Raw genomic sequence first — 12,985 nt, forward strand, 5'->3', positions numbered from 1 at the left:
TCTTTCTTCCTTGTCCCTTCTCGCCCAACCCCAGCCCCTGGCAGCCCCTCCTGCTGGCAGCCCCTCCATCTCTCCAAGCCTGGGTCTCAGTTAAAGGACTTTTGTGGGTGGGAGGAGGCAAAGGGCCTCCCGCAAGAGCAGGAGTGTTTCCTGTGATTGGTGAAAGGAAGTGGTGCTGGATTACCAGGTATTCGTACCAGGTATTAACCAGCCTGGCCCATAGGAGTGGGGCGGGGGTGCTTGAGAAGCCGACCAGGGCAGGACAAGACCCAATGAGGTAGGGGAATGATAGGAGGAGTCTCTCGGGAACCTCCGGGGTGAGGCCTTGAGACTTCCTGCAGCACCAGGTGAGGTTACTGCTCACAGCTGATGCTACTTCTGAGCTTCGGGCCTGCAGACACCCTACCCGCTCAGCTCCAGCAGCACCTGGACCCCGGGCCTCCAGGTAAAGACAGTGTGATACCCCAGTCCCTCCGTCAGCCTCAGTCCTCTTTTGATCCGTGCTTCTTCTCCCAGCAACCCACTCAGGAGGTCGCAGACCCCACCCTCAAGGCCCTGAGCCTGGTCATGTGGGCACAGAGGACCTGGGTAGAGTCACAGGGGCCTGAGCTGGTGCAGGCCTCCCTTGGGGCCAGGGGAGTTGGGGGTTTGGGGACAATGGCACCCCCAGGGTCGGGCAGATTCCCTTCTCAGCACCCCTGTTCTTGTTACTGTCTGCTTTCTGGGCCTCTGCTGCAGCCTGAGATGTGCCCTAGGCCCCTCAGAGCCTGAAGTAAGATTTCGGAAGCCTCAGGCCTCCGGACTCCAGAACAAAAGCCTCTTCAGCCTCTCCCCAAGGGCAGGAGTTGGGGTTGGAGCCCTCTGCCCCTTGGAAGGCAGGAAGCGAGCACATCTGCACCTTGGGCCTGGGCTCCCCATCTCTGTGCCCGCGGCTTCCCGGTACCTGGGGAGGGGCTGTGGCCCTGGCTGGACCCCAGGCCTGTCCCCCTCAGCACTCTAGCAGCCCACTCCGGGGCAGGGACTCAAAACCCATTCCTTGTGAGCAACCACCTCTACGGCCCTGTTAGGGACCACTCCCTCTCAGTCCCCAGGCTCCTCAGGACCCCAGGGCAGGAGGGTCTCCCACCCGGAAGTCCCCCTGAGCCCCACCTGTCAGTGCTGGTGTCGGGCAGTCAACACGGAGCGGAGCAGCCGCGCCCACCTCCTCCTGTAGCCCCCGTCCGCCCCCTGGATGCTGCACGGGGCGCCCTGCGGGGCTCGGCGTGTACCGTGTTTTGTCCCCAGTTAAGCGCCCTTTCTGCAGCCTGGCTCTGCGAGGAGCCGGGGCTGCCCCGCCGCCTGCCACCTTAGGCTTCCTGACTCCATTAGTCCAACACCTGTGAAACTCCGAGAAGTGCTGTGGTCTCAGCAGTGCACCCGTTTTGTACATGATTGTGTAATTTAAAGGTATATAAATACAAATATATATATATATAAGTTGTGACTGTATGACTGTGGATAAAACCCAGAACTGTGTCAACCTGGCTGGACGTTGTCATCCTGAGTCTTGTGTGTCTTGCGAGCGCTCTGAGAGTTGCCTGCGGTTGGACGTCTGTTGGGGAGCACGCTGGGTACTGTCCTGGCGACCACCGCGGGCTGGGGGCCTGAGGGCTGGTCCCTTCACCTTCCAGGGCCCCGGGTCCTGTCTGTACAGGGAAGGTCACACCTGGTGCTCTCTAAGCCTCCAAGGCTGTGGCCTTTAGAATCCCGGGTGCCTGGTGATGAGCACTGACCAGGAGACCTGAGGCATCCGGGGTCCCAAACTCATGGTTCAAGGGTGAATTTGACCCCTAAATAGGTTTCCATTTTTAAAGCAAAGTTCTCAAAGTGGCCGCTGAGGCCTGTGGCTTCTGGCTGTTCACAGTCCCGGCTGCCTGTGGTGTGACACCAGGCCATGCCACACTTTCCTGTGTCCTGCCTGACCTCTGACAGCACTTCTGTGTGGGGCCCCTTGGGGGGCAGGACAGGGGCTCTGGGCTCCTAACTCTGTTATGCCCGGGGCTCAGCCCCCAGCCCAGCTTCAGCTCCAGTCCCAGCCCCTGCTCCAGCCTCCCCACTCCGGCCACATCCCCTCTGGGGCAGGGCAGGAGTCCCTGTCCCAGTCCTGCCATCAGGTCACTGTGTCCCCACCCCGGGTCTCAGCCTCCCCCGTCTGGTTAGATGTCTCTCTGAAGCCCTTCTGGCCTTGACAGCCTGACAGGGTCCTGACACAAACCCATCGTTCAAGGCAAATATACTAGAGTCCCCTCACCCCTACTGTTTTCCCCCAGCCTCGGGGCATGCTCAGGGCAGGGAGAAAAGGTCCATTTGGGGATTGGATCTGTTCTCTCCCCCATATTCTTCATGCCCCAGATCCACCTCCAGGCACAAACCCCTGGTTTTAGCCAGAGGACTCTTCAAGTAAAGATAAAAGTTTGCCTTATTTGGACAGGCTGTTCCATGCAGTTATGGGGAGCCCTGGAGGCAGGCTCCCCTGCAAAAGGTCAGGGAGTACCTAGGCTAGTTGGAGTTCTGACAGGCAGGTGTGTGAAGGAGAAAGAGGATTCCGGAGTTTGCTGCCAGCACACGAGGTGTCACTGGATGGGTGTGTGGGTGTGTGCCTCTGTGCCTCGTGCAGATCCACACAGCAGGGAGCTGCCCCACCCAAGCCCCCCAGCAGCTCCGCGTTCTGGAGTGGCTCCAGCTCCCCACTCCTCGCCCCTAATCCTCCTCCTCCCTCCCTCCCAGCCCCAGCCTGAGATCGGAGGCCTCTCCAGGCCCAGGCCCAGCTGGGGACGTGCAAGCAGGTGGCTCCAGGGACTTGGGGGCAGGGTGGGCAGGCCGGAGACAAAACCAGTTCAGCAGTTCAGCAGAGCCAAGCTGTGTTCTGGCCAGGGCCCAGTCTGCCCCCTCCCCGGGGGTGGGCAGACAGCAGGGGCCCAGCGAGACACTGGCCTGGGGCAGGGCCTCCTCCTCCTCCTCCTCCTCCCAGTGCAATCCCAGCTGACAGATGCCAAGGTGCTGTTTGCTCACTGCCAGGAGTAAACTTTCTTCTGGAGACAATAAAATTGCTGAGGGCAGAAGGTGCAGTACAGGGCAGCATTTAACCCTCAGTGGTCTGGGTGGCGCTGGGCTGCCTCCTGGAAGCCTGTCATCAGAAGCTAAGCGTTACAGAGGCTAAGGGCGCTGACAGAGCAGGAGGCGTGGAGGGACAGAGAGAGCCCTGTCCTTGTGGGTTCAGTTCTTGGTTCTGCTGCTGATTGGCTGTGTGACTGTGAGCAAGCACTTGACTGCTCTGAGCCTCAGTTTCATCAGCTGCAAAGTAGCATGTGGGGGGGTGACCCTTACCTCCCAGTTTTGTTGGGAAGGTTAATGACAAAAAGCAGTGGAAGCACCTGGCCGCCTAGTCGGCCCTCAGGTTAGCTGAGCTGGATGAACAAACGTGAGGGGAGCATGAGAAAGCCGAGTTGCTTTGCCCAGGAAAGAAGGCGGTGGGTTCCATCTCCCCCAGCACACAAATGAACACTCAGACCCAGCCCTTTTTCCCGCCAGGAGCCCTGGCCCCTCACACCCAGCTTGCAGGGCTCACAGCTTCAGGGCCCCTGAGGAGGTCTGTGGCTTCTCTCAAGAGAGAAATTGCCAGCAAGCCAACCTGTCTTCCACTCTTGTTTGCTGCAGAGCCAGTGTCCCATGAGGAAGACTGAAGGCCCCATCCTCTCCCACAGCCCTGCTTCAGTAGGCCAAGCAGAGGCAAGGGCTGTGGACCCCCCTCACAAGAGGGGCAGCCCTCGGCCCACCCCAGGGGAAAGTCCTGACCTACAGCAGAGCAGGAGGGTGGGAAGGACGCCACCATCTCTCCAGTCCTGCCGTAGACCCTTTTCAGCCCCAGCCCACGCCCTCCTTCCAGCCGACACCAGGTCAGGGGAGATGAGGGCAAGTCCAGCCCCTCGTTGGCCTTGAGGACTCACTGCCTCTCTCCCACTGCTTCTACCAATCAACTGCCCCTTTCCTTTTAGGCTCAGCTCAATGCCACCTCCCCCAGGAAGCCTCCCTTGACCACCCCAGGCCCCTGTGACCACAACCATTTGAGCATTGATGGCCTCCAGGCTGTGCCACTCCCTCACCGTATGTAGGACACTGGGGCCATGTCAATTCTCTAGTATCTTTATTATCCGTCCCCAGGGCACCCCTGGCTTCCCAACTTGGGGGTGTAGACGTCCCCGCACCATGCCAGGCACGGTACAGAATGGGTGGCAGAGGGCACTGGACTGCGAGTGGCCTTGGCCAAGTCACTGCCGTTCTGTCGGCTCTGCTCTGGAACTTCTGGGGTCAGAGGCTGGGTGGAGGGAGGGCCTTCCCTGGCGTGCCATGAACACTGAGAACAGCCCTGGCTTCCCCCGTCCTCCAGTGGACTGGGCGCAGGAGCAGTCGGGCCCAGGGAGAAAGCACGCCCACCCCGGGGTCCCTCGGGCCCCAGAGAGCTCACTGACACCCGTGGAGCGAGGGGCCATCCCCTCCCTGACCTTGAACTCCGGATGCCAGCAGACTGCCCTGTCCCCCAGCTCAGGGTCTGGCTGAGGCGGGGCAGGCAGGAGGGAGGTCTGGCGAGGGCAAGGTTCGGGCCTGGGGCCTGGCCGCAGCACTCAGATGGGGTGCACGAACTGGTAGACCAGGCGCTGGGAGATGTCCGGCTTGCGGATGATGCCCTTCTTGTAATACTGGCGGATGGAGCGGCTCAGCTTGTCGTAGTTCATGGCGGGGCGGTTCTTGCGGATGCCCCACAGCCGGGCCACCTGCGCGGAGTCCTCGATTTTGAAGATGCCTGGGGCAGCAGGAGGGCCCAGAGAGAGCCAGCAGTGCAGGTGGGGCGGCAGGAAGGAGAAAGACCAAGACCAGCAGGTCAGTCTCTCGCAGCCAGGGGAGCTAGAGTCGCCCGGGGTAGGGCCAGGCGGTGGGCCACGATACCTTCTCCCATGGTTGTGGTGAGGGTTAAAGGAACATGTGGGAAGGGTGTTCCACAGGGCCCAGGAAGTGGTAAATCCTACCACGGACTCACAGGCCTCCTGGTGCAGGGTGAACCTGCATACGTTGGTTGGCGACTTGGGGCCCTGAGGGCCTGATCCTTGCCAGCCTCTGCTCCTAAGCGTGGGGTGTGCACACCCTATGCAGAAGCCCTGCGGGGCTCCGGGCTGCGGACACGGCTCATTTGGCAAGGTCACCCGTGCAGTTCCCGAGCCTGAAAGACCCCTTTGCGATTCTCAGACACTTCAAGCCCACACAGCCCTTTCTGGCAGGATTAATTGGTAGGAGATGGTGGAAAGAGTGGACCTGGAGCCAGGCTGACCTGGGTTGGAATCCTGGCTCTGCCATTTTCTACCTTTAGAAGTTGTCTGAGACCCCATTTTCCTGTCAGTAAGAGGGGGTTGTAGTGATCACCATGTTGTTGAGTGGGTACAGAAAGCGCTTAGAACAGAGCCCGAAGGAAGTACCCCTTAGGATGAACTATTACTCACTAATACCCCCAGTTCTCATTCTAAACCACCTGGCAAAGCCCAGGTCAGCACACCCTCTCCAGGCAGGCTTTCCAGACCACCCCGTCCTCCCTGATCTCCCTGCCCCCATGGGACAGTCTCCCTGGAGTACCGGCTCAGTCTCAAATATACACACGGGATCACCACACCTTGTGCAGGAACTTTTCCACCCCTCCTAACCCCTTCCCGTGCTCCACACTCAGCCCCAGAGTCACTCCTCTGTGAAGCCCTCCTGGACCCAGGCACAGCTGACCCCATCACAGCCCAACACATTCTACACACCAGCTCATTTCACTGCTGGTTCTCCTACAAGACTGTAGGTCCCTGGAGGATGGGGTACCGCTGAATTCTCCCCACACCCTCAGGACACTGTAACCCTCCATAAATGTCGGCTGAGCAAGTGTGGAACCAGAGGAGGTGCTCAAGGAAGGTTTGCTGGATGAATGAATCTAGTCCATTTCACAGACATGAAGACTGGGGTCCAGGCGCCCACAGCTACTAATGGCAGGAGGGGGCCTAGAACCCAGGTTTCTTGGCTCTGAGCCTTTTCTAAAACACGCACCCGCACACCATCCAGCCCTGTTGCTGGTCCAACGTGGTCGCCACTAGCCACATGTGGCTCTTAGCCCTTGAAATGTGGCTGGTCTGAAGTGAGATGTGCTGTAAGCATAAAATGTATGCCAGATTTCAAAGACTTAGGGAATATCTCATTAATAATTTTTATATCGATTATATGTTGAAATTATACGAATTTATAATATCGGATTAAATAGATGTATTATTAAAATTAAATTCACCTGTTTAAAAAAATTTCTAATTGTGGCTACTTGAAAATCTAATATTACCTCTGTTGCCCACACTGTATTTTTCACTGGACACCATCAGTCTCCTTCCGTCACGCTCTGATGTTTTGAGGGTAAAGACCGTGTCCGGTTCCCAGCAGAGTTTTAAGGCCCTGCTATGTCCCAGGCACTGTGTGTCACTGGGGACCCTCAACAGGCAGAGCCCAGCCGGGGAACACGCGTGGACACAGATGGCACGCAGACCCTGGGCCGGTCCAGTGAGAGTGTGTGTGTGGCATTCAGGGCAAAGGTGGGGGCAGCTCCAGCCCTCTGCCCCGCCCCCAGCCCTCCCTGCCCGGCACCTGGCAGGACCGCAGGCCCCCAGCAGCCCTCTCCCCTCCTGCCCCTGGCACTGCTCACCCTTCTCCTTGTTGAGCCACCGGATGAAGCGGCCATAGCTGTGTGGCTTCAGCAGCAGTTCCTTGAGAAACTGCCACAGGTGGATGGGCTGCCCGGAGCAGGACGAGTCCACCTCGCTGTCCGTCCAGCTCTCTTCTCTGGTCGACGCTGGGCAGCCAGGGAGGGTGGCGGTGAGTGGGGAGCCCCCTTCTTCAATGGCTGCCCCAGCCCACCCCCAGACCCCAGAGCCCCGGCCGCCTCCCTGGCCTGCCCGACTCACCACAGTAGTGAATCGCCCCCAGGGACGTCCTCTCTTTCATCCAGGCCGCTGCGGGACAAGGAGAGGAAGTTGGGGACCAGAGAGACCCCCCGCAAGGGAGGAGGAGGGCATTTGGGTGGAACTGTGGGGCCAGAGAAGCCCGCCCCCCCGTGGGGGGGGGGGCTTCTCTCTCCCTCCCTCCTGCCGGCCTGTGAAGACCAGCTGTTTACAGAGCCTCCTCCTGGAAGAAAATGTAGGATTTTGGAGCTGGGAGGGGCCTTAGAGGCCCTGCAGGCAGCCCCTTGTTCAGAGAGGAGTGGAAGTCAAGCCTTGCTTTGCCTCCCTTCTGTAACCTGTGAAATGGGGCTGGGACACCCCCTCACAGGTCTCGCGAGGATGCAGGGTGGTGAAGCCTGCATGGTACCCAGCATAACAAAAACACTCCCTGCCCTCCAGCTGCCAAGCTCCCCGAGCACCACCGTCCCCTCCTGCTCTCCACCTGACCCCCTCCCCGGAGAAGCAGTGAGAGGCGGAGGCCGCCAGCTTCTGCCCAGGCTGCCAGCTTCTGCCCTCACCGCCACCCGGCTCAGCCTGGCACTGTCCACTGCTCTTGCTAGACCCCGGCAAGGGGCCTGGGCTGGGGCAGGACACTGGTTTCTGGGCCATAAGAGTGGGACCTGTCCTCTTATTCACCCTGGGCCCTGAGGGGCAGGGACCTTGACTCGTGGAGCGAGGACTGACCCCTCTGAAGTGCACGGCTCTGTGCAGGGCACACTGGGCGCCCGATAAGATTGAGACCAAGTAAACATTAAGGGGTTGGCATGCAGCCATCAAAACTGGGGCAGCTGTAGAGACAGTGATGGGAAACAAGATCCAAGATACGCTGTTCAGTACAGAACAGCGTGATACTCGTACTATTCATGTTAGAAAGGGGTAGAAGTCACACTCTTGCTTGTATATGCATAGACTTTCCTTGGCAAGGTACTCACGAAACTGGCAACGGTGGTTGCCTCTAGGGAGGGGGATTGGAGGGCCGGGGTAGGTGGGAGGGAGGGTTATTCTTCATGGTATACTGTTGTTCACGATGGTCTTTTTAAAAATCCTGCACATGTATTACCTCATTTCTTCTTTAATGAAAACAACACGAAACAAACACAAAATTTTAAAAAGGACAAAGAAGAAGGACTTAGAGTATCTGATGTCCTGTGTCCTCACAGTCTAACTTCCATTTTTAACTTCCCACGTGCTCTGTCCTAAGTGCTGTGGCCTTGACCAGGGTAGGCAGTGGGGTCGGGGCTGGAGAGTTCACCCAGGATCCAGGGAGGCAGCTGTCTTTGGGGCTGGGATTCAGAGCAGAACCCGGATTGGGACAAGGGGCTGCCTACCCAGTGGAGTGTAGCCTCCGGACAGGCAGGCTGACCTAACTGTTCCCCTTGGTGTCCCTGGCTTGGAGCCCGCAGTGGGGGGCGGGGGGTGGGGCATTCTACCCATGCCTGTCCCACCTGATTTCCAGATGTCCAGGTGGGCGTGCAGCACGTCCCCGCCCAGGGGCGAGCGCTGGCGGAACTGCTCCTCCGACATGGCACACAGCTCCTTACCCCCCAGCTCCTGGAAGGCCTTGCCCACGGAGGGCAGCCGGTACTGGTGCTCCGTCCACAGGAGCCACTTCTGCACGTTGCCAGGGCTCCAGTCCACGGGGTCTGGGCAAGAGACACTCCTTCAGCCCCGGAGGCTGCTTGAGGGCACCACCCTCAAGGTGGCCCCTCTGCTCTGATGGAGCCCCCGTGGGAACTGGTGGCCTGGGACCATGCACTCCTGGGATGGGGCCAGGCCAGGGCACATGGGGCCTTGAGGGGATCCATGGAGGGGGTACCGAGGAAGGGGGCAGTGAGAGGAAGGAGCCAGGGCCCTTGAAGCAAACATGGCTCAGGGCAGGGCAGCCTGGGGCCTCTGCACCCCCATCTCACCTGGACCTCAGGTCCTCCCAGACCCCTCCAGCCCCTCCAAAGGGCCTTCTGGGGAGCCGCAGCCCTGGAGGGGACAGTGACATTAAACCAGAAACACCCAAGCTTCTTTCTTTCCCAGATGCCTCTTGCCTTCCCCAAACCCTTCAAAGAACCAGAGAAAAACCCAACCAAAAATTAGCTCTACTAACCCCACTCTCCACCCGCACTGTATTTTACAGATGAGGAAACTGAGGCACAGAGAGAGTTCCATTCCCTCGTCCAACACCTAACAAAGGGCTGGGTGCTGGGGAGCTGCTCAGTGCACGTGCACCAAATGTGGGGGAGCGGTGGCAGGGTACAGGGTGGCCATGGGGCCAAGGCCCGGAGGCGAGTGGCTGGCTTGGTCCTATAAGTCTCCCTGGGGAGCTGCCCTGGGGTGAGCCCAGCAGGGCACGTGGGTGGTGGTCAAGCTGAGGGCACAGACACAATGGGGCCTCCAAGTGAACGCTGTGGTCTAAGCTGGGTGACCTGCAGACTGGCCTGCCCCCACTTAATAAACCCATTTTCTTCCTCAGGGTCAAAGCAATTTGTTTCTGTCCCTATTGTTTAGAGGGCAGGGCCCTCCCCAACTCGGTGTGGGAGCGGAGGCACCGTGGGAAAAGCTCCCGGATTGGGGGCTGGCATTGGGCCACTGGAGGATGGGGCCTGGGCAGGAGCTGCCTCAAGGCGGGACCCCAGCTGGGACTACTGGGAGGCAGGGGCTGGGCCCGGGTTACACTGAGGAGGAGGAGGCAGGCCTGAGGGATGCCCGAAGACCCCTCCTGTGTGGAAGCCTCAGGTGCCAGAGCCCAAAGGCCAAGGAGATGGGTCAGGCTTGCCCAAAGCTGGAGAGATGATGGAGGGACAGGGGACTGGAGACCCAGCAGCCCCTCAACCAGTAGCATAAGCTCCGTAACCACACCTTCCAGGCCCTCGCAGACACGTGCCTGGCCTCCTGATGTGCACCCCTCATCAGAGCCCTCATCCCCACTGGACCAGTGATACATTATCCTATTTATTTATGATCTGTTTCGTCACTGTAACATTAGCTTCGTGAACGAAAGAGCCTTTGTGCTATGTTCACGCTGAATTCCCCAGTGCTAGAACAGGGCCTGGTATATTAAATTATTGTTTATTGAGCATCTATTATGTACAAGGTAACATCCTAGGAACTGGGGATGTAGCAGTGAACAAAACAAATGAAAATCCCTGCCCTTGGGGCATGTACAGTCCAGTGGGGGAGACAGTCAGTAAACAAGATAAATATGCAGCATATCAGACGGTAGGAAACGTGAGAGAAATAAAGGAGGTTGGAGGAATAAGACGTGGTGGGTATGGACAGCAATTTCAATAGAGGGGTCAGGAAAGGCCTCATCGAGATGGTGCCATTTGAATCAAGACCTGAAGGAGGTGAGGGGTGAGCCAGGTAGGTATGTGGGGGAAGAGTGCTCTGGGTTGAGGGACCAGCAAGTGCAAATGTCCTGAGGTGTGTGTGTTGCGGTAACAGCAAAGAGACAGGAGTGGCTGGAGCAGAGTGAATAAGGGAAGAGTGGATTTAAGTGTGAGAGGAGGAGGTGGGCCAGATGGTGTAGAGCTCGTATTTGCTTCACCTGGCACCTACCAAGTGGGGACACTGGGCTGGTGCAGTTGGGGCACAGAGAGAGTGGGAACCTTGGCTCCCAGGCTCGCAGCTGCTGTGTGTTAGGGGCTGAGTGTATGTGTAGAAGCACCAGCATCTCTGGGGGTGACCACAGTGCACCAGGCAGTGCCCCCACACCTCCCTGTGACCTCCGCTGGCCTGTGTCCCCCTGGCGGAGGGGGGCGTGAGGAGGTGCTCACCTGCCGTGATGTTGAGCAGCTTGCAGGCCGTCTCGATGTCCTTGAGCACCTCGCCCACCACCATGGACTGCACCTGCTCCAGTGAATGCTCCTCCAGTGTCAGCCCACCCGGTGCCAGGTCCAGGCTGCCCGCCGGGGCTTGGCTGTCGATGACGGGGCACTGCTCGGGCTCGTCGGGCGGCTCCTCCCGAGTGCTGGCCCCGGGGCCCTTGGCCACCCAGCTGCTGTCCTCAGAGTACAGCATGTCGAAGTAGGAGAGGTAGAAGGTGGACAGGCCCTGCTCAGGTGTGGCAGGTGGGCTGGGGCTCCAGTCCCATCTCTCGGGCCCCAGTGCCCCTGCCCCCACTGCCACCTTCTCCAGGCCAGTCCGTAGCACAGTGTCGGGGGGCAGCAGCAGGCGGCTGGGGGGGACGCCACTCAGGCCCGGGCTGGCGCTGCCCATGCCGCTGCTGCTTGGGCTGGCGGCTGCGTTTACAGAAGTAAAAAAGGAAGGAGAGTCAGGTCCTGGCTGCTTCCCCATCCCCATGGAGGCTGCTAAGCTGGTTACAGAGATGAGGAGCCCAGCGGGCAGTGGCTGGGCCTGGGAGAGAGTTGGGGCTTCCGGGTCACTGGGCAGCTAGGACAGGGCTGGGCAAACAGGTCTTGTGGCTGGAAAGCCAGTGGGATGGGAGTGGGGGCAGGACTGTAAACAGACAGCTCCCTTACTCCCCAGGGAAGCCAGGTTGGCTGCGAGCAGCAAATCTTTACACGTGTAGCCTGTTTAAAACAATCTTCTGAGGTTCTTGACCTCTTTCAGTCCTCACAATGGAAGGCACGATTAGTCCCATTTGGCAGATGAGCAAACTGAGGCCTGGACAAGAAGTCTTTAATATCCAGCCCTCTGTCCCTGGCCCGGCCCCCACCCAGATCCCAGTCCCCTGTCCTGTCGAGGAAGCTCCTTCTAAGAGCTAACCTAATCTTTTCTGCTGTGGCAAAGCTTGTTTTCTTTTACTCTGCCCTCGGAGGGGTTAGGGAAGGGAGAAGGTCACCATCATCTCCACCAGCCCGGTGAAGAATGAAAGGAGCAAGTGAGGGGTGTGGCAGGGTAGAATCTCCTCCCCGGTTGGGGAGGCGGGCCCCCTTCCTCTCCCACAGGGCCACTTGGGGGGTGCGAATAAATTCCCAGCCTAACGCTGCTGAGGTGGTCACTGAACAACAACATACAGGTGTGCTTGGCCCCGCCCCTACTCAGGGCTGGGTTTCTGGTACCCACCCTCCTTGTCCTTTCCTGAAAGGTGCTTCCCCAGCCCCTCCCAGCTCCCAGGCCCTCTTCTCTCCCCTCACGCCCAGAAGAACTCACAGCTCCCAAGGTGGGAGGTGCCAGGTGCAGACCTACAGGCCCACTTTCCCCACAGCTCCAGAGGCTGGTCAGAAGGCCCAGGCCCTGGGGGACAAATGAGTCCCTCAGCAAGTCAGACCCCACTCCTACCTGCTGCCCCAATGCCTCCCAAGGGGCACCATTTGGCCTCAGCACGAGGAACTACAGTGTCCCTCCCCATGGGTCCCCAGGCTCTGCTTCCCCTGGACCCTTTTCTCTGAGCCCCATATTGGAGTCCGTGGTTTTGGTGAGGCAGGGAACTTGCGAGATGTACATACACCAAAGAACTGGGGTCCCTGGGATATTTCCATGATTTGTGGGCTCAAAACTCAAGAATAAATCAGGACAGAAGTGGAAGATTACCAACAACATATGTTCCCCGTAATACAGGGGGTCATTCCGAAAGGAGGAAAGGAGCAGATGAACCTGTTAAGGGCAAGTTAATGTGTGTCCTTTCTTGGGGGTATTTACATTTTAAAAGTGTTCTCAAAATGTGGTGCCGGGACCAGCCGCATCAGCACCACCTAGGAACTTTTGAGGAACTTGGATTCTCAGGCCCACATCAGAACTACTGAATCAGAAGCTCGGCGGTGGCGGGGTGGGGAGTGGGGAAAGTGGGGCAGGGGAAGCCCAGCAATGCATTTCTTTCTCTTTTTTTTGGCTGCGCCGCACTGCTTGTGGGAACTTCATTCCCTGATCATTGAACCTGGGCCCCCTGCCATGGAAGCACAGAGTCCTAACCACTGTACCGCCAGGGAATTCCTAGCAATGTGTTTCTACAGGTCCGTTGGGTGATTCTGATGAGTGTTCAAGTT

General features: G+C 58.7%; 1 protein-coding gene across 4 annotated transcripts in view; it reads right to left on the bottom strand.

The window, feature by feature from the left end:
• Window positions 1-4,143: 4,143 nt before the first annotated feature.
• SPDEF (SAM pointed domain containing ETS transcription factor) overlaps window positions 4,144-12,985 on the bottom strand; it is a 21,368-nt gene continuing 12,526 nt past the window's right edge. For 2 of the 4 annotated variants that reach the window (XM_028479461.2, XM_028479460.1), the window contains 5 exons: window positions 10,814-11,278; window positions 8,492-8,689; window positions 7,011-7,058; window positions 6,752-6,898; window positions 4,144-4,840 (listed from right to left, as the gene is read on the bottom strand). In XM_028479461.2, the coding sequence (XP_028335262.1) occupies window positions 4,662-4,840; window positions 6,752-6,898; window positions 7,011-7,058; window positions 8,492-8,689; window positions 10,814-11,255 (1,014 nt within the window). In that variant the 5' untranslated portion in view covers window positions 11,256-11,278 and the 3' untranslated portion in view covers window positions 4,144-4,661. Of the gene's footprint in view, window positions 4,841-6,751; window positions 6,899-7,010; window positions 7,059-8,491; window positions 8,690-10,813; window positions 12,164-12,985 lie in introns of those variants that run through there. The other 2 variants (XM_007106294.3, XM_028479462.2) reach the window with 2 other exon arrangements.

The sequence above is a fragment of the Physeter macrocephalus genome, chromosome 18 (genome assembly GCF_002837175.3).
Source record: "Physeter macrocephalus isolate SW-GA chromosome 18, ASM283717v5, whole genome shotgun sequence".
NCBI classification, from domain to species: domain Eukaryota; kingdom Metazoa; phylum Chordata; class Mammalia; order Artiodactyla; family Physeteridae; genus Physeter; species Physeter macrocephalus.